This window comes from Leopardus geoffroyi, chromosome D3 (genome assembly GCF_018350155.1).
Source record: "Leopardus geoffroyi isolate Oge1 chromosome D3, O.geoffroyi_Oge1_pat1.0, whole genome shotgun sequence".
In the NCBI taxonomy this organism is placed as follows: domain Eukaryota; kingdom Metazoa; phylum Chordata; class Mammalia; order Carnivora; family Felidae; genus Leopardus; species Leopardus geoffroyi.
In genome coordinates, this window is record NC_059339.1 from 56256975 (window position 1) to 56283356 (window position 26382).

The window sequence follows — 26382 nt, forward strand, 5'->3', positions numbered from 1 at the left end:
CGTTTAGCATTATCTCACGGTTCGTGGATTCGAGCCCCGCATGGGGCTGTGTGCTGACAGCTCAGCCTGGAGCCTGCTTGAGATTCTGTGTCTTCCTCTCTCTCTGCCCCTCCCCAACTCGAGTGCGCTGTCTCCCTCCCTCCCTCTCTCTCTGTCTCTCTCTCTCTCTCTCAAAAATAAACATTAAAATTTTTTTTTAAATTAGTTTTCATTTAAATCATGAGGTTTACGGGCTGAAATATGCTGGGAAGCATCTCAAAATAACAGACTTACTGAAGTCACATGGATGATGGTAAAGAATTGCCTAATGCAGGTACTATTCTTATATTAAAAAAAGGTCACAGATCACAAATGAAATGTGCTCCTCCAGTATCTGCCCTGTGAGGCTGCGCACATAGCAGCCCATAGCCCAGATTTTGTTTCATTTTCTCCCGGCTGCTCTGGAGCCGCCGCCTGTGTTGATCTGTAATGCGTCCGGCCTGCTTAGTATGCTCCAGGAATATTGTACTAACTGCAAAATAATCCTCTGGGAGATTTCTTTCTCGATACCCCCTTGGAATTTTTGTTTTCTTCTCTTCGTTTGAGCACCTGCTGTGTGTGTGAGGTGCTATGTGGGCCCCTAAAGCTGGAGGTACCATGTCAGTGCCATTTTTTCAGCGCAGACGTCTGGCCTCCCCAGCTCTTCGACCAGCTTCCTACCTTCTGGAAGTTATTGAGCAATATCTGGCCTTAATGTGACCCCTGCGATAGTGCCATGCCGGCAGGAAACCAGCCATCTGCATTCACGGTACCTCCCTGCTCCAGCCCCCTCACCCCCCAGTCTGGATAAAGGCTGAGCGAATCCCCATGGAGACTGACCAATTAGGAATAAACAAAAGGGGAGCTCTGAGTGCATTATCCCAGCTATAGGGACCTGCTCACCATCAATAACCATGAAATAGAAAGCTTGTGGAGTTTGTGGGCTGAATGTCTTGTTAGTAAAGGAGGATGGGGAAGAGGGGGTGCTCGGTGGGTACAGTGTGAGGGCTTCCCAGACGGGTGTGCCAGCCTCTCCCTCTTCACTCTTTGACCCCTGTCTTTCTGTGTCTGGGAGCAGAGTGAATCTGCCCCTCCAACACCAGCTCTCCAGAGAGGAGGAGAAAGAGATGAGAGCCATCAGCCAGCGAGGCCGGGGGCTGATGGCAGAGAGAACAGGGACCTGTAAGTCTTTGCAAAATCCCCTAGTGGGGCTAGCAGTGCACGGTAAATTGAAAAGCAGGTTTGGTGTTTGAGAAGCCAGGTTTTCTCTCCCTGGGATTTCTGATCTGCACATAGCATTGTCATAACATTGACTTAAAGGTGTCAGCGTGAATAACAGCAAACCTATTTCTAGCCTGTGTGATGACTGTGTCACTGCTACCTCAACCCCAGTTCAGAACTTGGACTGGACTGAGCAGATGGTCTGCACCATCCGGCACCTCCGTTCTTGGTCCACCTTCAGAACAGTCGGGGTTCTCAAAGTCTCAGGTTGCTAGAGAGACCGACTCACTATGCCAGCTCTACCCTTTTCTAACCAGATGATCTAATGTAAACTTTTTAGCCTCTTAAGCCTCGTTTTTCTCTTAGCCTCTTAAGCCTCTTAAGCAGGTGGAAATAATAATAGCATCAGCCTCACAGAGTTCTTAATGAGGATTTAAATGAACTATAGAATATAAAGTATACCAAGCAGTGACTGGTACAAAGTAAACATCTCTTAAAATGTCAGCTAGTAGGGGCACTTACTAGTAGGGGCACTTGGGTGGCTCAGTCTGTTGAGCACCCGACTCTTGACTTCAGCTCAGGTCATGATCCCAGAGTCATGGGATCAAGCCCCACATCAGGTTCCATGCTGAACATGGAGCCTCCTCAAGATTCTGTCTCTCTCACTCCCTCTGCCCCTTTCCCCTGATTGCATACGTGCTCTGTCCCTCACTCGCAAATAAATGAATAGAATAGAATAGAACAGAACTGTCAGCCAGTATGGTTGTTAGGAGTTCCAGTCTACCGTCACCCTTTCTCTATAATAATCTATTATCTTTGTGGCCTCAGCACCTGTTACAATACCTGGCGTGTAGCAGATGTTAGTTAAAAGTCTAAATTGAATCGGAGGAAAAAATTCAAACAAATTACATGGTAGCCCTTTCCATCTTATCAGCTTTATTAAGAATTAACTTAGATGCACTAAACTGCATCCATTTAAAGTGTATGATTCAGTGAGGTTTGGCCGCATATTTGCCCTTGAAGCCATCACTGCCAGAAGATGCCTGGTACCCTTTGTCCGTAGCCCGAGGCAACCACTGCTCTATATTGGTAATTGCTTACATGGTCACCAACCAGTAGGTTACATTTGATCTAAATGGAACCATGCAGATTGTACTCTATAGTGTCTGACTTCTTATAGTCAGCGTAATTTTGAGATTCATCCAGATTGGGTTTATCAGCAGTTCGGCACTCTTGGTTGTTGAACAATCCATTGTATGGTTGCACCATATTTTATCATTCACCAGTTGATGAACATTTGGGTTACTTTCAATTCTTAGCAATTATGAATAGAACTTCTGTGAATTGTCATGTACAGTCTTTATGGGAATATATGTTCTCATCTCCCTGGGGTAAATACCTAGGAGGGAAATGATTGAGTCCTATAGTCAACCTTAAGAAACCGCAAAAGTCCAGAGCGGTTGTGCCATTGTACATTCCTGCCAGCAATGCATGAGAGTTCTAGGTGCTTCACCTCTTTGGCAACACTTGGTGTTATCAGTCTTGTAAATTTTGGCCATCCTTAACAGATGTGTAGAGGTATCTCATGGAGATTTTAATTTACATTTTCCTGGAGATGAATGACACTAGCTGTCTTTTTGTGTGCTTATTTGCCTTTTGCGTATCTTTAGTGAAGCGTCGGCTTAAATCAGTTGCCTGTTTTTTAAAATGAGGTGTTTTATCTTCTTGTTGTTAAGGGGATTATAAAAATGTATTACAGATATTGTAATATAGTCTTGTCTTAGATTTTAATGGATACGGGTCTTGTGTTCTTCACCTGCATACAAACTCCTCAAGAAAAAAGAGTTGATCTACCTGGTCTTTGTCTACAGTGCCTTTTCTAGCAGTTAGGTCCAGCTCTCTGTAGGTATGTATTAACAGACTCTATTAAAATAGACTTTTAAAAAGTAAGGTAACAGTATCATTCTTCTACTTCGGGGGGGTGGGCAGAACGACTACTACACCCACTTTAAAAGTTGCATATGAGTGAGTTAAATTTAAGAGCTAGGTTTTCCTTGGCATCTGGATAGCTAGGGGATGTTTTTTTTTTCTGTGGAGAAGAACCCAGTAATTACGTAGATACTTTTTTCTTTGTATTGGGTGTCCCCTTGATGTTGGATCAACTTTTCCACTCCTGTGTTTGAGGAAAATGTGTGTAGAAATGTTTTCTCTTTTAAAGGTAGCAAAGAACAATTTTCACACTTTTAAAAATCAGGGTATTTAAGCATTGGATGCCCTCCGTTTTCTTTTTTCTTTTTTTTAACTCAGAGGTAAACATCCCCCAGTTCTTCCTCGATGCATTCTCTTAATTTGGAAGCTTTGGTGTTGTTAGTTTGACTTCAGACTTCTCTAAACCCCCAAGGAGAAATTGCCTTAAGTAGAATTGAGAAACTGGGAAGCAAATGTCCAGTAAAATCTTTGGTTTACCTGAAAGGATCAACTGAGGGACCTTGTGATTTTTGAGAAGAGTGGGGATGCTTAGCTTCCAGAATCTTCGCAGCTAAGAGCCAAATTTTCGTAACCACATATGTTTCAAAATCTAAAGATATTATAAAATATCTTATGACTTCACAAATGCCCTAGGTCTACTAGTACATTTTGTGAGCTTAACTTATTTCCTCTGTCGTTTATTCATCTTCTTGCAAAACCTTCAGGCCAAATTCCAGATGAGTTACTGCTTCCATGATAGCAGTAATCTTGCAATCTAGGTTATGGATGATTATTTTCTGTGGTCTAGTTGGGACAGAGCAGGTCACAGCCACTCAGATATCACTTGAGAATTGAGTGTGTTCTTTTTGCTTTAATTGAGCTTGTTCCGTGAAAGGAAGCCAAATACCATTAGACAGGACGTCCTGTGATTCCCTTAGTTTATGATGGCCAAGGACGTGACTTTTTTTTTTTTTTTTTATAAGATGATTGCTTGTTTCCTTTCCTGTTAACACGGGAGCCCAGAACCAGTAATGTCCATTTGGCTTAAAGGACTCTAACTAGCAGACAGCTGAACCTCTGCCAAAAATCACCTGAAGAATTCTGGAACATGAAAAAACATCCTTGTCTTTTTATGTGAGCCAACAATGATTTGGTCATTATTAGCATTTAAGTGACCACCAGTTCTGATGTCTTGAAATAATAAACTGCCAAAAGAGGAAATGACCAAACTACAAGTTCTTGGAATTAAACAGGCTACCATAAAAATTCTGGAAGCCAGTACATTGTGGTACACCCATACAATGAAATGTAGCACACATATTACACATGAAGAAGATAAATCAGCTTTCACAATATGTTAAGAGGAGCAAGTTGATCAGTACAAAAGTGTGTGTGGACTGTTTTGATTCCCAGGGCTGCTGTAACCAATTACCACAAACTGGGCGGGTTGAAATTTATTCCCTCGAAGTTGTGAAGACTAGAATCCTGAAATGAAGGTGTTGGAAGGGCTGTGCTCCCTCCGAAGCTTGTAGCTACCTCACTCCAATCTCTGCCTCTGTTATCCCATGACCTCCTTCCCTGTGTGTCTGTGTCTTTGTCTCCACATGGCCTTCTTAGTACAACTTCCAACTAATTACATATGCCATGACTGTTTCCTAATATGATCATATAGTAAAGTTTCAAGTGGATGTGAATTCTGGAGGGTCACTGTTCAACCGTGTGTGTGTGTGTGTGTGTGTATACATACCCATTTTAATAAGTGCATATAAAATTCATACACATACCCCACACACTCCTATAAAAGGTAAAAGACATCTTTAATTTTATTTCTACTTTTTCTATAGTGAAAAAATACTGACTTAATATAAAAAACATTTTTTAAAGTAACACTTTTGACATCTACCTTTAAAAAAATGACTTTTTTGGGGATACCTGGGTGGCTCAGTTAAGCATCTGATTCTTGAGCTCATGGTTCATGAGATCGAGGTTTATGTCAGGCTCTGTGCTGACAGCTCAAAGCCTGCTTGATATTCTCTCTCCCTCCCTCCCTCTCTCTCTGCCCCTCTCCTGCTTGTGCTGCCCCTCTTTCTCTCAAATTTGAAAAAAAAAATGTTTTGTTTTTTACTAACGTCCCATTTTGAGTTTTACTTTGTCTAATCAAATGAAAACACTTAATCTTAAGACTCTTTCATAGCATATATACACACACAAATACGTATATGAGTCAATATTTTATGGTATTAGGTTTATTATGTTTAGTATACTATCAATAGCCAAAACTGAAGTAATGTAAACTACGTCTTGAAGACATTGGGTCAACCAGCGTAATATCAGATGTTTAAGTCTGGAGAGGAAAAAAAAAAAAGTATGCTCAATTGTTGAACTCAAATTTAATTTCTTAAATGTTTTAAAGTCTCTAAGTCAAATTAATTCTAGAAACTAAACCCAGAAACTAGGAATGGGGACAAGATGGGGATGCACTTGACCAAATTTCATTCGTTACATTGGCTCAAATACTGGGTAACTCCTAACATACAACATCTATTCTAGAACTAACTTTATCCACCAACTATTCTTATTCTTTAGACTTTGTCTACAGTAATAACTCTAGTTATTTAGTCAAAACGTTCATATGGGCTTCTCTTAAGTAATTTGCTTTCCCTTAATTATGCTGAATGCTCATGAATTACTTGGTTTTTTTTCTTTCTTTAGTTTTCTCAAGTTTAACAAAACATTCTAAACTCTATAGAGACCATGATCCCCCGCATTTGTTAAATAACAACAGTATATTAAATTTTGTCATTTGCTCCTGTAAATCCTCAGACTGAAAAAGTGCGAATAAGAAAAAGGAGGCTTCAGGGGCGCCTGGGTGGCGCAGTCGGTTAGGCGTCCGACTTCGGCCAGGTCACGATCTCGCCGTCCGTGAGTTCGAGCCCCGCGTCGGGCTCTGGGCTGATGGCTCAGAGCCTGGAGCCTGTTTCCGATTCTGTGTCTCCCTCTCTCTCTGCCCCTCCCCCGTTCATGCTCTGTCTCTGTCTCAAAAATAAATAAACGTTAAAAAAAAAAAAAAATTTAAAAAAAAAAAAAAAAAAAGAAAAAGGAGGCTTCAGGCTTCAGAGGCACCTGGGTGGCTCAGTCGTTGGAGCATCTGACTTCAGCTGAGGTCGTAATGTCTTGGTTTGTGAGCTTGAGCCCACATCAGGCTCCTGCTGCCAGCGTGGAGCCCACTTCAGATCCTCTGTCCGCCTCTCTGTGCCTCCCCTGCTTGTGCTCTCTAAAAAATAAACATAAAAAAAAAAAAGGAAAGGAGACTTCAATTCAAGAAACTTCTGTGCTTCCACTCTTTACCAAACCCGAGGGTTTTACCATGAATCTGCTCCTGTTGTTGCTGTACCTTTTTCAGCTTGGACATGGCACAAGTTTTATCCACTCTTGACTCAAATGCTCAGTATCTGCACTTCTCTTGGGGAATTATAGTATTAACACACTGATGCATAAAGTGTGTTAACTTTTGATCTGTAAGAAAGCAATAGGAGAGTGAAGAGGTATTGCAAAGTGTGTGTGTAAACTGATTTTTGTTGGGTACATCTGATACAAAAGTCTGTTAGCCTCTTCATTATAGTGAATAAATGGCAAATGAGTTCATTGATTTAAAAGCAAAACAAGGGCGCCTAGTTGGCTCAGTCAGTTGAGCGTCCAACTTGAGCTCAGGTCATGATCTCACAGTTGGTGAGTTCAAGCCCCACATCAGGCTCAGTGCTGACAGCTCGGAGCCTGCTTTGGATTCTCTCTTTCTCTCTCTCTCTCTCTCTCTCTCTCTCTCTCTCTCTCTCTGCCCCTCCCCTGCTTGTTCATTCTCTCTCTCTCTCTCTCTCTATCAAAAATAAATGGAAAACAAATAAACACCTCTTCTACTCCAGTATCATGGAAGATAGGATTGGTATCTGTTGCCCAAACGAGTAATTAGGGACAGGAGAGAAGGATGAACTGTGATTCTAGGGTAGAATTCAGGGAGATGGGAAGAAATCCATTCTCTGAACAAACTGTGAATCCTTTTACCTGGGAAAGGAACTGTTGGGAACAATGGCCTGGTGAACTGGTGACAAAAGTGTGTGCCTGGTTTTGATAGCATTTCCCTATTGAAACACCCATTTGGCTGAACGTTACTAATCTTAGCTTAAATAACTGAAATTTACATTTCCTGTTCTAATGTGCAGCCATCTTGTATGTAATTCACAGGATGTTCTCTGGGGCGGGGCATGGGTTTGATGTAGAAGTTCATCAGTATCTTGTCACATTTATGTAATATTTATGAAGTTTAATGTTATACTATTTTGCCAATTGGCCATTTTGGTTCTGTGTCAGAGTCTACTATGAGAAGAATTAAGACTAAACCGCATGAACAGGGCTGGAGGGAGATGGAGGTACATTAGCCACTTTGAGGTCAGATTTACCAGAATATATTTTAACACTGGCGTGCACATCCCTCATCCTTTTAGTATTAATTTTATTGGTATTTCACTTTCCATTTCCATTTCAAAATGTTCTCATGAGTTTAAAAATGAATTTTACCATAATAAAGAGCTTTGGGTAGGCACCAGCCTCTAAGAGTGAAATACCAAGAGATGTATTTTTTCAAATAGATTTCTCTAAACATGGAGTCAAGACACTGATGTCTTTTATTAGGGTTGGAAAAAAATTGTAAGTGGTAATGTACGTGCTCTCTATCCATTTTGACTAAACTAATACAAAAGCATATTGAGATAGTTGAGTCTGAGATAAGTAGTAACCAGAAATGCAAAATATGGTGATTCCTAAAATATTAGCATAGCATATTTATATGTTACAGCTGGCAGGTTTTTGAGCCAAAAATCGTTCCCGGTAATAAACTAAGTAGTCACCCAAATCTCTACATTTTGGGCTCTTCTTCAGGAAAACTCATTTGGTTAAAGTGAAAATGTACAAGGAGGCCTTGGTAGAGCTATAAAAAGGAAAAATGGTTTTATTGAAGAACACAATTGTATGCCGTTTGGAGTTCTTTTTACGTCCCACTTACTCTAATGACAGAGTAGAAAGGGGCTTTGTTGAGAGAATCAAGAATCCTAGAATCTGCCCCGGCTCCAAATCCCTGTCCTTCCACTCAGCGGTGAGTGGACAGGTCACTAGACCAGAGTCTGTGTGTCTTTTCCTACCTCATGGCATGAGAGCAGTAGCTATCCCGTAGCACTGCTGTGCAGACGAAAGGAGAAAATGTGTGTTACACACGCCGGTAAAGAAAAAGACATCTGAAGAGATGAGGCACATGTGTCCCAAGTTTACGAACCCGGCTCCTAGAAGCCAATGCCCCTGCTTCCTAGATCAGTGCGCTCAGTGAAGCTGCAATACAGCTACTGAGCTTTTCATATCCATGTTGGAGACCTGAAAGATGGCACATTTCTCTGCATGATTCTTTCTTTTTTAGACCTAGAACACTGAGGCCTTGAATCCGCTCGACCCTAATGCATTCCCTCCTAATTATCTCACATACTCTGCCTTACGAGGTATGATTTTAGGTACCCTGTGAATTTCCCCTCCCCACGAAACTCTCCCACACATACATTCATTGGGCATTTACTTTTTGTTGTGCCCCCACTATGTGCCTACTTTAGACAAAGGAGATACAGTAGTAAACAAAATACATTCTATAAAGGATCTGCCTTCGCAGAGCTTACATTGTGGGGGCAGGAGGTGGTGGACAGACAACAAACAGATGAGATCATGACAGACTGAGTTAGTAGCACAAAGACAAGAACAGTGTGATGTGGGAATACTTGGAGGAGGCCCCTTCAGAGAGAGGGTGGTCAGGGAGGGCTTGCTTAGGAGTTAGATTTGAGCTGAACCTGAAGCACGAGATGCAGGTGCTAAGTGCTGGGAGAGACCTCTTCCTTTGCCTAAGGTCTTGAAGGTTTGTCCTTGAAGCTGTCATCCCTCATTTGCTTTTTACTTAGCAGAAGGTTTAGAGAAGGCAGACAGCTGAAAGTGCTAAGTACCTGAGGAGGGGTCAGCACTCCCAAGAGCACACAGTAGCTAGGAATCTGGAAGGGGGGAGATGGACAATACCAAAGAAAACAATTTACCTAACACACAACTTTGCCTAGTGTTGGCATATCCATCACATACTCTTTGGTATACCTTATGCACCTAATTGTATGCATGATGGATTAATGACTGAGCATGATCGTCCTTCGTGGTGCGTGCATCACCCATGCCCTAAAGGGTTGGCCTGGCGTTATGCTGGGGGGAGTGGTAGGGGCACTTGGGACCTGACTGGCAATGACTTGGATCATGGGAGAGAGCTAAGGTCAGGGTGAGAGGGAACAGGGCCAAGTAGGGCTGGGAAAATAAACAGAAGGCATATGGTCAAGAACGAGTGGATGGACTGGGAGCCAAGTTGGGGGCGGGGGTAGGGGGGAGCACTGAGCAAAAGTTGGTGCCCTGAGGAAACCAGCCAAGCGCTGTGGCATGGGAATGAGCTCTGGGTCATTGAAATTATTTTCAGAGCATGGACCAAGCCACCCACTGTTTGAAACAGATGGACATTTAGGCAAATAGAATCAGCTATAATCAGCTGCACTTCTGACCATAAGAAGAAATGTATGCCTGGTGTGTGTGTGTGTGTGTGTGTGTGTGTGTGTGTGTGTGTGTGTGTGTGTGTATGTGTAAGGCCGTGGCCTTTTACTCTTTTGTTATATGCAGCTGAGTTTCATATCGGTGAACATCACACATGCCACCAAGAACTGTTTTAGAATTCAAAAATTTCTTCATTCTTGGGATAAAAGCCAAGTTTCCAAGTCATTTCAGGGCTATAACTATTGACTCATTAATTCCAAGTTTAAAAACATCAAAACATATATATGTTGTTTTGAAAGTCGTATTTGTTTGGTCTACTTAGAATATTGTGGGCACTCAGTCTAAGGCACCTACTGAATAGTATCTGATGGGGTTCAGGCAGGTAATGATGTGGCTGTTAAAATGGAGGTGGATTTTCAAGGCTAGTTACAGAAACTCCTTTCACAGGTGGTTGGAGAAATCTTTTAATCATTCTATTTTTAAATGTTTTTAATGTTTATTTTCGACAGAGAGAGTGTGAGCGAGGGAGAGGGGCAGAGAGAGAAGGAGACACAGAATCCAAAGCAGGCCCCAGGCTCCAAGCTGTCAACACAGAGCCCGACACAGGGCTCAAACTCATGAACCCATGAGATCATGACCTATGCCGAAGTCAGACCCTTAACGAACTGAGCCACCCAAGTGCCCCTTAATCATTCTATTTTTTAAAAAAGGTACTTGGGGGACACATGGGTGGCTAAGTCAGTTAAGTGTCTGACTCCTGATTTTGGCTCAGGTCATGATCCCAGGGTCGTAGGATTGAGCCCTGCATCAGCCTTTGCGCTGGGTGTGGAGCCTGCTTAAGATACTCATTCTCTCTTGGGGCACCTGGGTGGCTCTGTGGTTAAGCGTAGACTTCGGCTCAGGTCATGATCTTGTGGTCCGTGAGTTCAAGCACCACATCAGGCTCTGTGCTAACAGCTCAGAGCCTGGAGCCTACTTCAGATTCTGTGTCTCCCTCTCTCTGCCCTTCCCTGTTCACACTCTGTCTCTACCTCTCTCAAAAATAAATAAATGTTAAAAAATTATATATTCATTCCCTCTCCCTCTCCCTCCCCATTCATACACATGCCCTGGAGCATTCTCTCTCTCTCAGAAAAAAATTGTACTTGGGACACATGGTGGTGATATGGCAAGAGCAAATTGAATCTGTTTTTAAAAGTAACAGTTAATTGTAAAAGATAGGAGCATCATGAAAGAAAAGAGTATTTTCTGTTCATTTTTACTGAGAGGTGGCAGTTATTAGCTAGAGTTAAGACTTCAGAGTGTCATACTAAGTGAAACTTTGTGCACACATTAAAAGCATTATCATTGAGTGATGACTGATACCGAAGAGCACATTAATAATTGCGGGGGGCTGCCTAGAAAAGCCTGAAATAACAAGCAGGCAACTCCGGCCTCTGATAAAACTCATGTTTGCTCCAGCGTTTCTCCAAGCAGCTTAATAGTAAAGTTTTCCTTTTGTTGGTTTTCTTCACCGGCTCTATGTGGTGAATAGCCTAATCTTGAGAAAATACATCGCAGTATCCGTTTTAACAGAATGTGTGTTTTATCATTGTGGCCATGTCCTGGTGTTTCTGTCGTCCTCGTCTGGTGTCAGTACTGCGCTCAGCTCTGCTCTCCAGGCTGGTGGAGCTCTCCAGGGAGGGTCCGTGCCTGGAGGAGTTAGTCTTGTGTTGTGTGTCTAATCCCATAACAGTCACAGAGCCCCGTAAAAATAAAACAGATGCACATCTGCCCACAGCGGCTTAAGTGTGTTATTATTACCTGAAGACAATAAATGACCTCTTAAATTCTCATCCCAGCCCTACAATTCATGCATCCGTCAGTTACTCCACAAGTTAAATGGAAGCTCTAATACCCAATTTTAAATGAAACTCAATATGGTTTCTCTGATGTCTCTCCAGGGAGATTTCATCTTGTCAAGGTTTGTCTTTCAGAGATACCCTCTTTGACTCTAGCTTCACTAGGTCCTGATCTCCCTCCTCATACAAATAGTGTGTCCCTGCCCCCACATTTCAGGTCACAAGTAAAGAGAAAGTGATGAATTGAGAATTATCTGGAGATAGTCTTTCCTTGGTGGAATGTTTAAATCCTACTCCTCATGGTATTGAATCTAGAGAATGAATTATGCACAGCTGAAAAGCAGGGAAGTTTCTGGTTCAGGGGACACATTTACACGTCACTCCCTGCTGATGCCCAGTTCATTATGAGGGACAGCCACGGGAGATTTCACATCCGCCTTTTGTTAGAGAGGGAGCCAGGAAGGAGGCACTCAGGCAGAATCGTGTCGTGTTGATACAAGGCTTTTCAAACGAAAACTCCCTGATTTAAGTGTCTGCTGTGGAACTGAATCTCTTTTTCCCCCCAGATTGAGTTGATAACATAGAGTCTAATGCAGAAGTGGTCTTGGAGGAAAACTTGGGGTTTCTTCCTTGGGCTTCATGTTTTCAAAATATTTATAGGTTATTTTAGAATGATGCCACTTGTAAGAGAAGGAAATAGTGAGAGCCAACGATTGGCTAAATCTCTTTGTAAACGTTTATGGTATTTGTGAATCCTTTGAAGTATTTGCAAAATGGCCATTTCTGTTAAAAGGACACAAAATTACTTCTGAATCAAAAGCTATGTTTGCAAGTGTGTTTGAAGTTACATACCCCCACCCCCACCCTTTCTTTACCTGGTAGTAGGAACAGGCCAACCTTGACAAACCTTAAAAACTGAAGGCAGAGTAGACCCACCCATCATGTGAGACAAGAACTAAAAGTGAGGCCTTGACCTGGACCACGTGTAAGTCCAATGGTTGGTAAACAAAAGGTGTTCTTATGGCTCCCTGGTGCTTCTTCCACCTTGGCACCTATGGAGACATGGTACAAACGACTTCTGAGACACTTTGAAATGAACATTAATACCTGGTCAGCAGGACATGGCTTCCTGTGAAGCAGTGAAATCTTTAAATGTCATTGAGGAAACCACTTGGGTTATGGATTATTATAAGGGCTTCAGGAATCCTCATGTGCTCAAACTAAAGTAAGTTTCTCAGGTGAAAGAAAAACCCCCATTATTCTTTGTACCTCTTTCCCAGGCTGCTCTTTGTTTTCATTTATGTGAAACCGGGTGAAGGGTGCATTGCATGTGTTTAGCCTAGACTGGTAGAGGTATATTCTCCCAGTGATGGGGGAGCGTGTTGCAAATAGAGATTGTTATGAGAGAGAAGACAGACGGTCACAAATATGGGTATAGCTGTCAGATGTCAGTATAAAATGTGTGAATGGAATGTATTGGCATAGAGTGGGTTGAATTTTCAGAACCTTTTATATTGCATGTGAAGTTTCCAGTTGCATTCAGACTCCTGTAGGCAGTGGCATGAAGAAGGTAACTTATGTCAGGAAGCTGTTTTAATGGTTCCACTTCAGAGTGGGTTTGGGTTCAATCTAAGCCAAACAGAACCTCCTTACCAGAGCAGCAGACTACAGTAGTCAACCACTTAGAGAGGGCTGTTCTTCTGCAGATGGTCGTGTCTAAACTTGGGAAGCCTGGCAGACTCAGACGTTAGTTGTAGGGGGAAGAAATCAAAATCAAAATAAGTTCCACATGCTTCCTTTCCAAAATTAATTTCTCAGACTCCTCTCCTTATAGCCGCACACCCAAAACAGGACCAGAGCCAGGATCCTGGGACACCTGGCTTATCCTGAGCCTTGCCCAAAGAAACACTATTTCCTTCAAAAGGGAGTGATCGGTCCATGTGTGAAGGGAGTAAATGAGGAAAACTCGCTGCCTCCCACCCCCACCCCCCACGTATGGCTGTGATTTATTTGTAAGGGTTAGGTTGGGGCCCAGAGAGAAAATGAATTATGGAAGAGATAATTTCACTTAAGGGCCACACATGATGCTAGAGGACATCTTCTGTATTTGTCAAAATTTAGAGAGACGCTCCTCTGCAATAATTCACAACCCTTGCCAAATTTATTCTTGGACAACAAAATTGTAGGATATTTTGTAATGGGTTTAAGGGCCCATAACTGGTAAGGTGATAGAATTCATGCTTTGATTTCCATGGTGTGGGGCTTGCCAAGTCTTTATCCAGGCTTTGCTCAGTAGGCGAACTCAAGTCTGTCCCATAAAATTCCTTTTGTTTCAGTAAGCAGAAATGCACTTTCTAATTTATATGGCTGAATAACCGCTGCAAAGCATAGACTGGCTGTACTTCTTTGTGCCCTGCCCACCACCACGTGTTGAATACAGAGACAAAATCAACACATTGGCCCCGGCCTGAGGCTGTCCTTTTTCTGAAGGCACTCTCCATGGGCAAGTCAGAACTGTGACTTTGCGTGCTGGAGGTACACAGGGATTTCTGTTTTTCTGTGTTTTTCTTTCTCCTGATTGCAAAATAGATTTATAGCCAGCTTTGCAGAAAGACCCTCCAAATATCATGAAAACCATGTATTAATATATTGTGGTTATTGGTTTATTTTTAAGTAGGAACCGTGAATGCGAGTTCATTTTAAAATTTAAATGCCAGTCAAAATATGGTGTCCCAAAGACCATCGTGCTTCACAATTGTCTTCTGTCTACTTTCAGTGGTGCTGTACTTACTAGGTTTTAAACACACAGTGATCTGGTTGAAAATCTGACTGAAAGCCACAAAGTAGAGGGCTTCCTTTTCGCACGGATGGCACAAAGAGAAGTGTTTCTGGCCCGGAGACCAGATTGCAGGTTATGGAAGAATAAGCTGTTGTTTCTGTGTAAAAGACATGCTGAGGATCCAAACAGAATAAACCTTGCACGGTGTATTCTCTTTATTTTGTAGAATTGGTATTACTTACCTTTCTTAGCCATTTATATTTCTTGACTGAGTCTTTGGAAATTAGTAAACTTTAAAATTAGTATTTTGAAGGGTGCCTGGCTGGGTCAGTTGGAAGTCTAGGTACTATCTGTCACTGTGCAGAATTAGTACAATATTATTAACTGTATTCCCCATGCCATATATTACATCCCCAGGACTTATAACTGGAAATTTGTACCTCCTGACCCCCTTGACCCATTTCACAGGCACCCCCTCTTTCCCATGTAGCAATTATCACTGTGTTCACTCTATGAGTCTGGGTTTTGTTTTCTTAGAAGTGAAATCATTTGTCAATCATTCTTATAAGTGAAGTTATTTGTCTTTTCTGTCTGACTTAGTGTGAAACTCTCATAGTCAATCCATGTTGTCACAAACGACAAGATTTCCTTTTTTGTGGCTGAGTAGCTCTGGTGTGTGCGTGTATGTGTGTATCATCACATCGTTAAGATTCATGGACACTTAGATTGTTCCATGTCTGGGCTATTATAAGTAATGTTGCAGTGAACATAGGGGTGCATGTGTCTTTTCAAATTAGTGTTTTTGTATTCTTTGGCTAACCACCCAGAAGTGGAATTGCTGGATCATATGATAGTTCTATTTTTAATTTTTTGAGGAACTCCATACTATTTGCCATGGTGGCTGCGCCAGTTGATGCCCACCAACACTGTGTGTGGATCCCTTTTCTCCACGTCTTCATCAACACTTGTTATTTCTTGTCTTTATGATGCTGGCCATTCTAACAGGTGTGCAGTGATACTTTTTTAAAAAATGTTTTTAATGTTTTTGTTTATTTTTGAGAGAGGGAGAGAGACAGAGCACGAATGGGGGAGGGCAGAGAGAGGGAGACATAGAATCCAAAGCAGGCTCCAGGCTCTGAGCTGTTGGCACAGAGCCCGACATGGGGCCGAAACTCACAAATTGCGAGATCATGACCTGAGCTGAAGTGTGACGCTTAACCGACTGAGCCACCCAGGTGCCCCGGCGTGCAGTGATATCTTATTGTGGTTTTGATTTTCATTTCCCTGATGATTTATGGTGGGCATCATCAAAAAGGTGGAGTACCTTTTCGTGTGCCTGTTGGTCATCTGTATGTCTTGGAGAAGGAATGTCTATTCAGTTCCTCTGTCCATTTTTTAGTTGGATTAGTTTGTCGTTACTTAGTTGTAGAAGTTCTTGATATATTTTGGATATTAACCCCTTATTGGTTAATTCATTTACAAATGTCTTCTCCCATTCAGTAGACTGCCTTCTCATTTTGTTGATGGTTTGCTTTGTCGTGCAGAAGCTTTTTAGTTTTATGTAGTTACACTCAGCTATCATTGCTTTTGTGGTCCTTGTCTTTGGAGTCAGATCTGAAAAAAAACATTAAGACCAACAAGCTTACCATCTGTTTTCTTCTAGGAGCTTTATGGTTTCACATCCCATATTCAACTCTGTAATCCATTGTAAGTTAATTTTTGTATATGGGTAAGGTAGTGGTCCAGTTTCATTTGCAAGTAGCTGTCCAGTTTTCCCATCACCATTCATAGAAGAGATGGTCTTTCCCTGTTGTATAGTCTTACCTCTTTTGTCTTAAATTAATTGATCATACATATATGTGTAGGTTTATTTATGGGCTCCCTATTCTGTTCCATTGCTTTATGTGTCTTTTTAAAAAAAATTTAAAAAAAATTTTTTTTACACTTTATTTATTTTTGATAGAGACACAGCACAAGTGGGGGAGGGGCAGAGAGTTGGAGACACAGAATCCGAAGCAGGCTCCAGGCTCTGAGCTGTCAGCATGGAGCCTGAGGTGGGGCTTAAACTCACAAACCACGAGATCATGACCTGGGCCGAAGTCGGACACTTAACCAACTGAATCACCCAGACCCCTAAAAAATTTTGTTTAATGTTTTATTTTTGAGAGAGCATGAGCAGAGGATCGATCCTAAGTGAGCTCTGTGCTGATAGCAGCGAGCCCACTGTGGGGCTCAAACTCACAACCTGTGAGATCAGGACCTGAGCCAAAGTCGAACGCCCAACCAACTGAGCCACCCAGGGGCCCGTGTGTGTCTGTTTTTATACCACTACTATTCTGTTTGGATTAGTATAGCTTTGCGATATAGTTTGAAACCAGGGGGCATGAGACCTCAGGCTTTATTCCTCTTTCTCAAGATTGCTTTGGCTATTTGGGGTCTTGTGTGGATCCATACAATTTTTTAGGTTCTAGTTCTGTAAAAAATGCCATTGGAATTGCACTGAACCTGTAGGTTGCTTTGGGTATTATGGGCATCTTAACAATATTCTTCCAGTCCAAGAGTATCTCTCCATTTATCGGGATCTTTTTCAATTTCATTCATCAGTGTCTTGTATGAATTATTGTAACTCCTACCTTCAGAAAGACTGGGTATCCACATTTGTCAGGGAAGACTATAATTCCTGCCCTGCTTTCCTCATAGGATTCTTACAAGGATCAAAATGGGAGCATGAAATCATTTAAAAATAATAGAGAAATTCCTTGTGTTATCCAAACATTTCTGAATAATCAGGAGCTGGTACTTGTGTATTGTAATCTAGATTGACAGTGAAAAAATTATAATGAAATCTTGGGATTTTAGAATGTGTCCACAGAAAAGCTAAGACCAGTAAATACACTCTCACCAGCCCTGAGTTTAACACTTGGAAGATCAGTTTCCTTCCATGAACTGTGTGGTCACCTGAATAAATTAGGCTTGAATATGTTGAAGTTGCGCCTGTAGGAAAAGTGGGAGCTGAAGGAATTGGGAGAGCAAAGCATGGATGGCAAAGCAGGAATGGAATTCTTTTTGCATTTTGGAGCCACCTCACTTCCTAGGGGTTAAGAAGAGCACCAGCCCAGGGTGCCTGGGTGGCGCAGTCGGTTGAGCGTCCGACTTCAGCCAGGTCACGATCTCGCGGTCTGGGAGTTCAAGCCCCGCGTCAGGCTCTGGGCTGATGGCTCAGAGCCTGGAGCCTGTTTCTGATTCTGTGTCTCCCTCTCTCTCTGCCCCTCCCCCGTTCATGCTCTGTCTCTCTCTGTCCCAAAAATAAATAAACGTTGAAAAAAAAAAATTAAAAAAAAAAGAAGAGCACCAGCCCTTCTGCGGAGAGGGGGTCTGGACCCAGCACTCTGCCTCAAAAATCAGAAGGCTTTGCACCTCGAGATGAGAACTAATAAAGGGAGCAAAAGACAACCACAAAGTGAAATGAATTGTGAGTATCTTGGTGACATTTGGAGGAAGGTAGATAAAAATATTCTACTCAGCATGGTTTGTAAATAGAAATTATCTGTATGGTTCCATGGCTATTAGTTTGAAGTAGGTATGGAAATCTGTTTATTTGATGCATTGTCGTTGTTTTATTTTAGAAAACCTAATAGAAGCTTCTGGCTTTCTGAGTCGGTAGAGCATGTGACACTTGATCTTGGGATCATGAGTTCAAGCCCCACACTGGGTGTAGAGCTTACTTTAAAAAAAAAAAAAAAGGAAGGAAAGAAAGAAGGAAAACTTAACCTTCCTTCCCTCACCCTCACTCTTGGTCTGCCCTCCATTCTGCTTTTCCCACAGGTCCCCTAGTGCCGGTTGGTCGTACTGTCACTGTTGGGGGTGGGGTGAGTTGATTCTGGGGACTGCAGCTGTGTTGGTTAGAGAGGGGATGTGGCAGAGGCTAGAGTGGTGAGTCTAGTAACTGATTAACAGTTTTTCTAAAGCAAAAATCAGGTGCTACTTCATTGTTTGTCTGGTCTTCCCAATTTTACTTGCTTTTGTAGATATGAAAGATTGTTTATTTAGATATGAAAGATTGTTCCCCTTAGGTGAATGTTATCAAGAAACACCCAGAGGAGATGTGATTCATTGACAGCACTTCTAGCAAATGAATGACCTGCTTCCCTCTCCTCATGGCTACCTGTTACTTTGTTGCACATTTCTGTTAGGAAACCAGGGAACATCTCTACTCACTTGTATATAGATTATCTGTCTAAAACACAGACCTGACAGTATTGCTCCTGCTTTGTGGTTGGTTGTTTTTAAATCATCTGAACCAAAAATATTGTCCCAATTTGGCTAGATGTCACCTAGCACAATTCTGGACCCCGATGCCTCATCCTGCAACAATACATTGCATGGTAAAGCAAAAGCTTTTCAGTACTGCCTAAAGAAGAAGCCATCAGAAACATACATCAGCTGCCAAAAGTTATACCTGTAAAAGAAAATTAAGCAGTTCAAAATGTTCCAAATTTTGAATTATCTCTACTGAGATTTTATATAATTTACATAGTCATACAAAGTTGACTAGGTATTAAAAGCAAATGGTTTTGTTTAATAAATGATAGACTAAAACAACACACGTTATTAACCAGAAACTCAAAAACCTTTCATATGTTGTATAAAAGTAGTAACAATGGTCACATTATCTGAAATGCCAGTATCGTGAGGTTTTGTTTTTTGTTGTAGGTCTTCAGGGGAAGAGAATTTTAGAGATAAGGGTGCTTCTGGGGATGGATGAATATTTTTATTTAAAAATAAAATCTTTCGCACTGCAAGTAGAAAGCAGATCTTTATTGCTGTAGACTTAATAAGCACTCCAAGTAGAAGCCTTTTATAAATTCAAAGACTTTTGTGCAAAACGAGATTTTTCTGTTGTATATCGCCGTGCTTAAAAATATTTATCTCTACCGTTTGTGACTAAAGAAAGAAGGGATGCTTGGAGAAATTCCTGGTTTTAGGTCTAAGGTGAGAAATGTCCAAGTTGGGCCTGGGACATTTTGCCATCCCAGAAAGCAAAGAAGTTATCAGAGACTCCCAGGACCTTGTCAGCAGAACTCAGAAACCAGCTTGAATAAGTTCTTACAAGCTTACACATCAGCAAAGACATAAACTGTGGTGGGTTGAAACGTGGATTGAAACCTACTTGCTAGGAGTTCCTAATTATACTTCAGAATTAAAAACCTCATTAGTCATGTTGGGAGACTATTAGAGAACTACCTCGTTGTTTTGAAAAAAAATGGTCAATAAAACGAATCATTTGTTAATATGACCAGTACCTCAGAGGGGAAATTTCTCTTTGTAGAATTATGCTAGGTAGTAAATCAAAAATGAGTGACAGAATATCACTTTGAAGTCTCTAAACAAATATCATTAATGGCTAACAATACCCCAAAAGGAGTCAGACATTATGTGCCTCCTGATGGAAGTTCAAACACTGCAAGTAAGTAGTCCTGCCTCCAAACCCCCAATTAGAACTTGAATCATATCTGGCCTCTAGATCAAATGACCCGTTTATAGAATGGCATGCAGTGAGCAAAATCCAGATTGTGGAAACTGTACAAGACAACCCACTTCCTTCAACTATGTATACATATATATATATATTTTTTTATTTATATTTATATGTTTATATGTATATATGTTTATATTTACATATATGTTTACGTATATAGTTTACATTATATATGCTAGAAATGGAGAAGAAATTATAAGATAGTGCATATTTGATATTAAGAAATTATTTTTACTTTTAGATGTGATAATGCTATTTGAAGTTTTTTCAAATGTCCTTATCTTTTGGAGACACATACTGAAATACACAAAATGATAAGCTTGGTATTTACTTCAAAATAGACTGGCTTGGGGAATGGAGGGTAGGCTTTGGGATGGAGAGTATTGACTGTAGTTTAAATGGAGTAGGATTGGCCAATATTAGTAATTGTTGAAGCCAAGAAGTGAAGACAACTGGTTATTCTGTTCTCTCTACTTTCATATGTTCAAAAACTTTCAAAATAGGATTCATATATATAAAATTTTTCAAAATGAAAGTTTATACACACATTTTGCATACAATTGTGTCAAGTGTTAATATGTTGCACAGAACTAGTAAAATCACAAGGTTTCAACCAGGTTTAAACATTAAAATTTTTTTACTAGAGTACCGCTATTAGAATGCCGAAATCTAAAACACAGGGGTGCCTGGGTGGCTCAGTTGGTTAGGCGACCCACTTGGTCTCAGGTCATGATCTCACGGTTCGTGGGTTCGAGCCCCACATCGTGCTGACAGCACAGAGCCTGGAGCCTGCTTCAGATTCTGTGTCTCCCCCCATCTCTACCCCTCCCCTGCTCACGCTCTGTGTCTCTGTCTCTCAATAATAAACATCAAAAAAAGAAAAAATTTAAAACACTGACAGCACCAAATGCTGGTGAGAACGTGGATCAACAGGAACTCTCATTGATGGCTGGTGGGAATGCAAAATGGGCACAGCCACTTTGGAAGACATTTTAGCAATTTCTTATCAAAGTAAACATTCTTATCATATATTCCATCAGTAGGGCTTTTTGGTATTTATCCAAATGAATTGAAAACTTATTTCCAAACAAAAGCCTGCACGTGCATGTCTGTAGCAGCTTTATTCATAATTGCCAAAATTTGAAAGCAACCAAGATGACCTTCAGTGAGTGAGTGGTGCCTTCACACAGTGTAACAGAGCTCAAAAGAGATGAGCTGTCAGGCCATGAAAAGACGTGAAGGAGCCTTAAACGCACATCACTAAGTGAAAGAAGCCAATCTGAAAAGGCTACATGCTGTATGATTCCAACTGTATGATATTCTGGGAAAGGGAAAACCATGGAAACAGTAAAAAGATCAGTGGCTGTCAGGGATTGGTGGGAGGAAGTTATGAATCAGCGGAGCAGAGGATTTTTAGATGGGTGCCGTGTTTCCCTAAACTACTCTGTGCGACACTACAATAGTGGATACACGTCACATATGTGTGAAAACCCATAAAATATAGGACACCAAGAGTGAACCCTAATGTAACTATGGACTTTGGGCGATAATGATGTATCAGTGTAGGTTCATTGATTGTAATAAGTGTACCAGCTGGTGTGGGATGTTGATAGTAGGGGAGGCTGTATGTGTGGGGGGTATATGGGAAAAGTCTGTACTTCAATTGAATTTTGTTGTGAACAGCTGTAAAAACCAATGACACAAAACTATAGATAACAAAATATTTTGGACAAAACCTTTTCTGTATATGCCACTCTGATGAAAAGTTGGGGAAATTGGTATCATGAAATGGTCAGAGAAATATATTAATAATTAGTCTTCTTTCCCAGTTTCATAAAGGGGAGATCTATGCAGTTAGGCAGTACATGTCTTTTAAATTATTCAAATGTTTTTATACTTTTTGTAAAGGCTTTGTCCAAAGCTTTGAGAGAGAGAGAATGCTAGGTGAGAATTTTTTTCTAATGAAACCTATATGAAGCCTGTTTCTGAAGTGGGTTTTCTCTAAAGCTGATTAAAAAAAAAAAAAAAAGTTTGTAGCTTACCTACTGCCCTGCTTATCTTACATGGGATGGGAGGAGTGGGGGAGCACATGCCTGCATTCAGCAATTTTATCGAAAGCCTACTCTGTCTGAACTGGACTAGACACCAGGGGTATACAAAGAATAAAATGGACAAAATCCCTGTCCCCATGGAGCTTCTGTCCTGTGTCTGCGAATAGAGAAAAAGAATAGGAGATAATGATGATGCCCCCTTAATGAAGTGGCATTGAGGGGAGCTTGAAAGAAATGAGGGAGAGTGCACCTCAAAACTGGGGAATGGTCCTGGCTGCAGCCACAGCAAATACAAAAGCCTTGAGGAGGAAGTGAGGAGAGTCCAAAGCCAGAGTCACAAGGCTGGTCTGGATGGAGTGGAGTGAGGGACAGTGACTGGGAGCAGAATGTAGAAAGCCTTGTAAAGCTTGGTAAGAACTTCAGATTGTGCTCTGAGGTGAGCAACCAGTGGAGGAGTTTTTGTTTATTTATATTTTTTACAGCACACACAGGGGAGAGGACAGAGAGAGGGAGAGAGAAAATCTTTAGCAGGCTCCACGCTCAGCAAGGAGCCTGATGCAGGACTCAGTCCCATGACCCTGGGATCATGACCTGAGCCAAAAATCAAGTGTTGGACACTCAATTGACTGAGCCACCCAGGAGCCCCTGGAAGGTTTTAAATTAAGAGAAAGCATCTGATTTTTGCCAGTAGGATAGCTCTGGCTGCTGTGTTGAGAACACGTGGTGAGGGGGCAAGGGTGCAAGTTGGGAGGCCAGTGAAAAGACTATTGCCAAACGCCGGGTGAGCATTGACCGAAGTTTGAAAATACTTGGAAGGTAGAGCCAGTAGAATTTGCTGGTGGATTGGATGTGGTGGTGAGGGAGACGGAGGAGGCAAGAATGGGTGTTGTGTTTTTAGCCTGACCAACTGGATACAGTGGAGCTCCCATTTACATCCCCAAAGAGGAGTGCAGGAGGAGGCACTGTTTGCGAGTGCTTGTAATGAAAGTACGGTGAAGTTGTGTACAAGATAAAGGGGACTGTAGTGCACACGGTTAGGGACCTTTTTAATACCACACCTAGACTTAAGGATGAAAATGAGACTTTAAATTACATCAGAAAAATCAGTGTCTCAGAACCTAAAAAACATGGGAGTCCGGGGGCGGGTGGGGGGGGGGAGGTGTGGGATAATACTGCATGAACAACACATGAAATTTAATGGTATCATAACAAATATGTAGAAGAGAGAGAAAGAAGAGAAAAGACTCAGCCAAAGCAGACATTTTAGAGTCTGGACCAGGGTTCCTGACCTTGAAATGGGTATCTTTTATGTCCCGGAGTTAATTTTTTCCTTGTTTTGTCTTTTTCTAGTTGGGGAATGGCGGTCAATGTGTATTCTACCTCGATAACCCAAGAGACTATGAGCAGACATGACATCATCGCATGGGTTAATGACATAGTATCTTTAAACTACACAAAAGTGGAACAGCTTTGTTCAGGTAAGAGATTATTTTATTAAGCCTGTATTTACCTAAATGTTTACTGCTATCATCTGGAATTTTAGTTTATGAACCACAGACGATACATCTTGGGTGGGGAAAAAAGAATTATCAGTATTGATACATAATTAAAGGGACAAAACTCAGATATAACTAAAAAATGTGTGTGTGTCAGAGAGGGGAATGATAAGGGGCATCTAAGAGCATAGAGGCGTCCCAATGCATATTATGAACGGTTTCTGTAATGCCTTGTGATTGGATTTATAGGCTCTTATCTATCTCTCATCCCATCAGCCACCACTCTTGCGTTCCTAAAACACAAGTTGGGTCTTATAACCCCTTCTTTAAAAACCTTCTGGACACCATGTTGTCCTTCCTATAGGATAAAATTCATTCTTTTGCATGGCTGATAAAGTCCTTTCTGTTCTTGCTGCATCCTGTCTCCTCAGTTTCTACATCTACGTGCCCCCCATCCTGCCTGCTCCCCCTCCCCCGGTGCCTCAGTCCCACAAAATACTCTTTGTTCCCTACCGATGGCCTTTTGCATCCCATAACTTGTTTTCATGCTTTTTTGCTGAGAAAGTCTTTCTTCTTCTCTTCATTCATGTTAAAATCTCATCGACACTTTAAAATCCAACTCAGTTGTTGTCCCTCTGAAGGGTTTCCCAGATTCCCCCAAAACACGGTGCCCACTCTTCCAGAGTAACACTTAACCACCCTGTGCCAGAAGGTCCAGCTCCCACTCCTCTGAAGGGACCAGGAGTCCTTGAGGACAGGACTGTGTTTTATTCTTTGTCAGATGCCTAAGGTGGCACCATGCTTGGTATAAAGTAGGTCTGTGGGGAATACATGTTGAGTTTAAGAAAAAAGTAATTAAGATTTAACATCGATGATAAAGCAGGAGCATGTTACAAAAACGTGCCACTGATAAAGTAATTCATTCTTGGAATGTTTATCAAAGAAATAGTCTTCCTTTGGAAATAGGAAGTGTATTCTACTTGTGAACTTACAGGTAAGAGATTTCCTCCCTGGCTCTGACATAAAAATGGTGTTAGAAAATATTCCTGAACTGTGTTCATGTGAAATTCCACAAGGCATGACAGATACAAGGGGGTTAGCAGGTTTAGCTGCCATAGTGCTGTCTGTGCAACAGAAAGACCTTCTCCTATCTTTCCTAGGGGGTCGTGTGTAAAAGGATTTCATGAAGTGTAGCCAGAATTTGGAAAGCCCCCAGTAAACCTGAGTCCAACGCCTCCCAGGGAATATATTCTCCTTTCTCCAGGTCAAGATTTGAGAACAGACCAGAGGACAGTCTTTCACTACTATTGACACCTCTTCTCCCGTGATCATTTGTCCCCCGAGGAGGACAGTGAGGTTGGCTGGAACCTACGCATTGCCTCACTCCCCCTCTCTGTGCCCAGGCCTCAAACAAGTCCTATGATTTGTGAGGTCGATAATGGATGCTCACCAGCCAGTTCTTTGCCCTTGAGCACAAGCTAAGAAAAGCTGGCTTGGACTGTGAGAACGTACGAGGTATATATTGTTGGCCTGTTGAAATGACTCCCACAGGCACAGTCAGAAACAACCCCTGTTGCATCTAACTCAGCTGCAGATCTCCACTCAGATTTGATGGCACTCTTCTTGCGGTGCATTCTGGAGCACTCCGGTGTTTTAGTTTTGACTTGCTGGGGAAAAACTGTCGTTAGCAGTTCGTTCCCTTGTTACTAACCCAGATCCCTTCAGCCTCGTAATTGCTTGGAGTTCGTTTCTCCACAGCACCTGGCACATAACTGTTGCCTCAGAAATGCTCCTTTTAGGGGGAATGAAAATCAGTGTGCAACTGCTAGGGGCAAAGACAGGAATGTGTCTTACTCTCAAAGTGGGTGTATGCACATGTGGATAAGGGGAATGGGGTTCGTTATTAAGAAAAGAGGTCAGAAGGAAGGAGTTAGGTAGTAAAGGAGCCCCCTAACAGCTTTCTCTCTGATGACCATGCAGAGGTTTTGCTAGCAAATGCAATGAGGGGCCATTTAGGATTTTTAGATAGAGTCGTAATAGATGTTTGAGTAATATATGTAGTTTCTCTGCAGATCTTTCAGATTTATAGTAAGGCGAATTCAACAAAATTTTAAGCAGAATTTTGGAAAGATTCTTCTACAGTTATCTTCAGGCACTGGTATGCATTTTGCAACCATCTGTAGCTACATTGCTATCAAGCATGGGTTGATGGCACACCTGTGGAAACCATTTGGCTCCCTACCGAACAGATAATTGTCATTAAGAGGACTCCCTGGCTACCTAAGGTTACAAGGCTGATGATTCGTTCAGAAGAATAAAGTAGATTTAAAGGTTCCTTTCTGCTCTGAAACAGGTTTTACTATGATCTCTGTACTACAGGGGGTCACGTGTTTGTTTGTTTGTTTGTTTGTTTGTTTTGTTGTGTTTGCTTAAATCATGTTAATCCGTAGGGTACAGAAGAGGTCTCTTATTTTAGGCAGTAGTTTCCTGAAACTGTGGACCATACGCATGTATCTCCTGTGGGGCTGCTTAAAAATGCAGATTCTTAGGACCCTTGACCTGGCAAACCAGTATCTCCGGATGTGAAGCCTAAAATCTGCATTTTAACAAGCACCCCAAGTACTTCTGTGCTGTAGCCAAGGGCTTGCAGTGCATTTTAGAGAAACCCCAAACCACTAAAAATGAAGTTAAAATATCCAAAATCTATCAGGCATGGTTTCCTCATTCATAATTTAGTCTCTGATTCTTCAGCAGTGGCATTTAGCAGGAAGATGCTGTCTTTCTGTTTATTTATTTATACCCTTCATTGTTCTAGAAGACATTGAAGACAGCTAGGACAGTGCTATTAGGACAAGACCAA

At 41.6% G+C, this 26382-nt stretch overlaps 1 protein-coding gene across 4 annotated transcripts in view; it reads left to right on the plus strand.

Moving 5' to 3' along the window:
- Nucleotides 1-26382, plus strand: part of MAPRE2 (microtubule associated protein RP/EB family member 2) — a 158264-nt gene that overhangs the window by 67878 nt on the left and 64004 nt on the right. For all 4 annotated transcript variants that reach the window (XM_045458797.1, XM_045458796.1, XM_045458795.1 and 1 more), the window contains one exon: nucleotides 23377-23504. In XM_045458797.1, the coding sequence (XP_045314753.1) occupies nucleotides 23384-23504 (121 nt within the window). In that variant the 5' untranslated portion in view covers nucleotides 23377-23383. The remainder of the gene's footprint in view (nucleotides 1-23376; nucleotides 23505-26382) is intronic.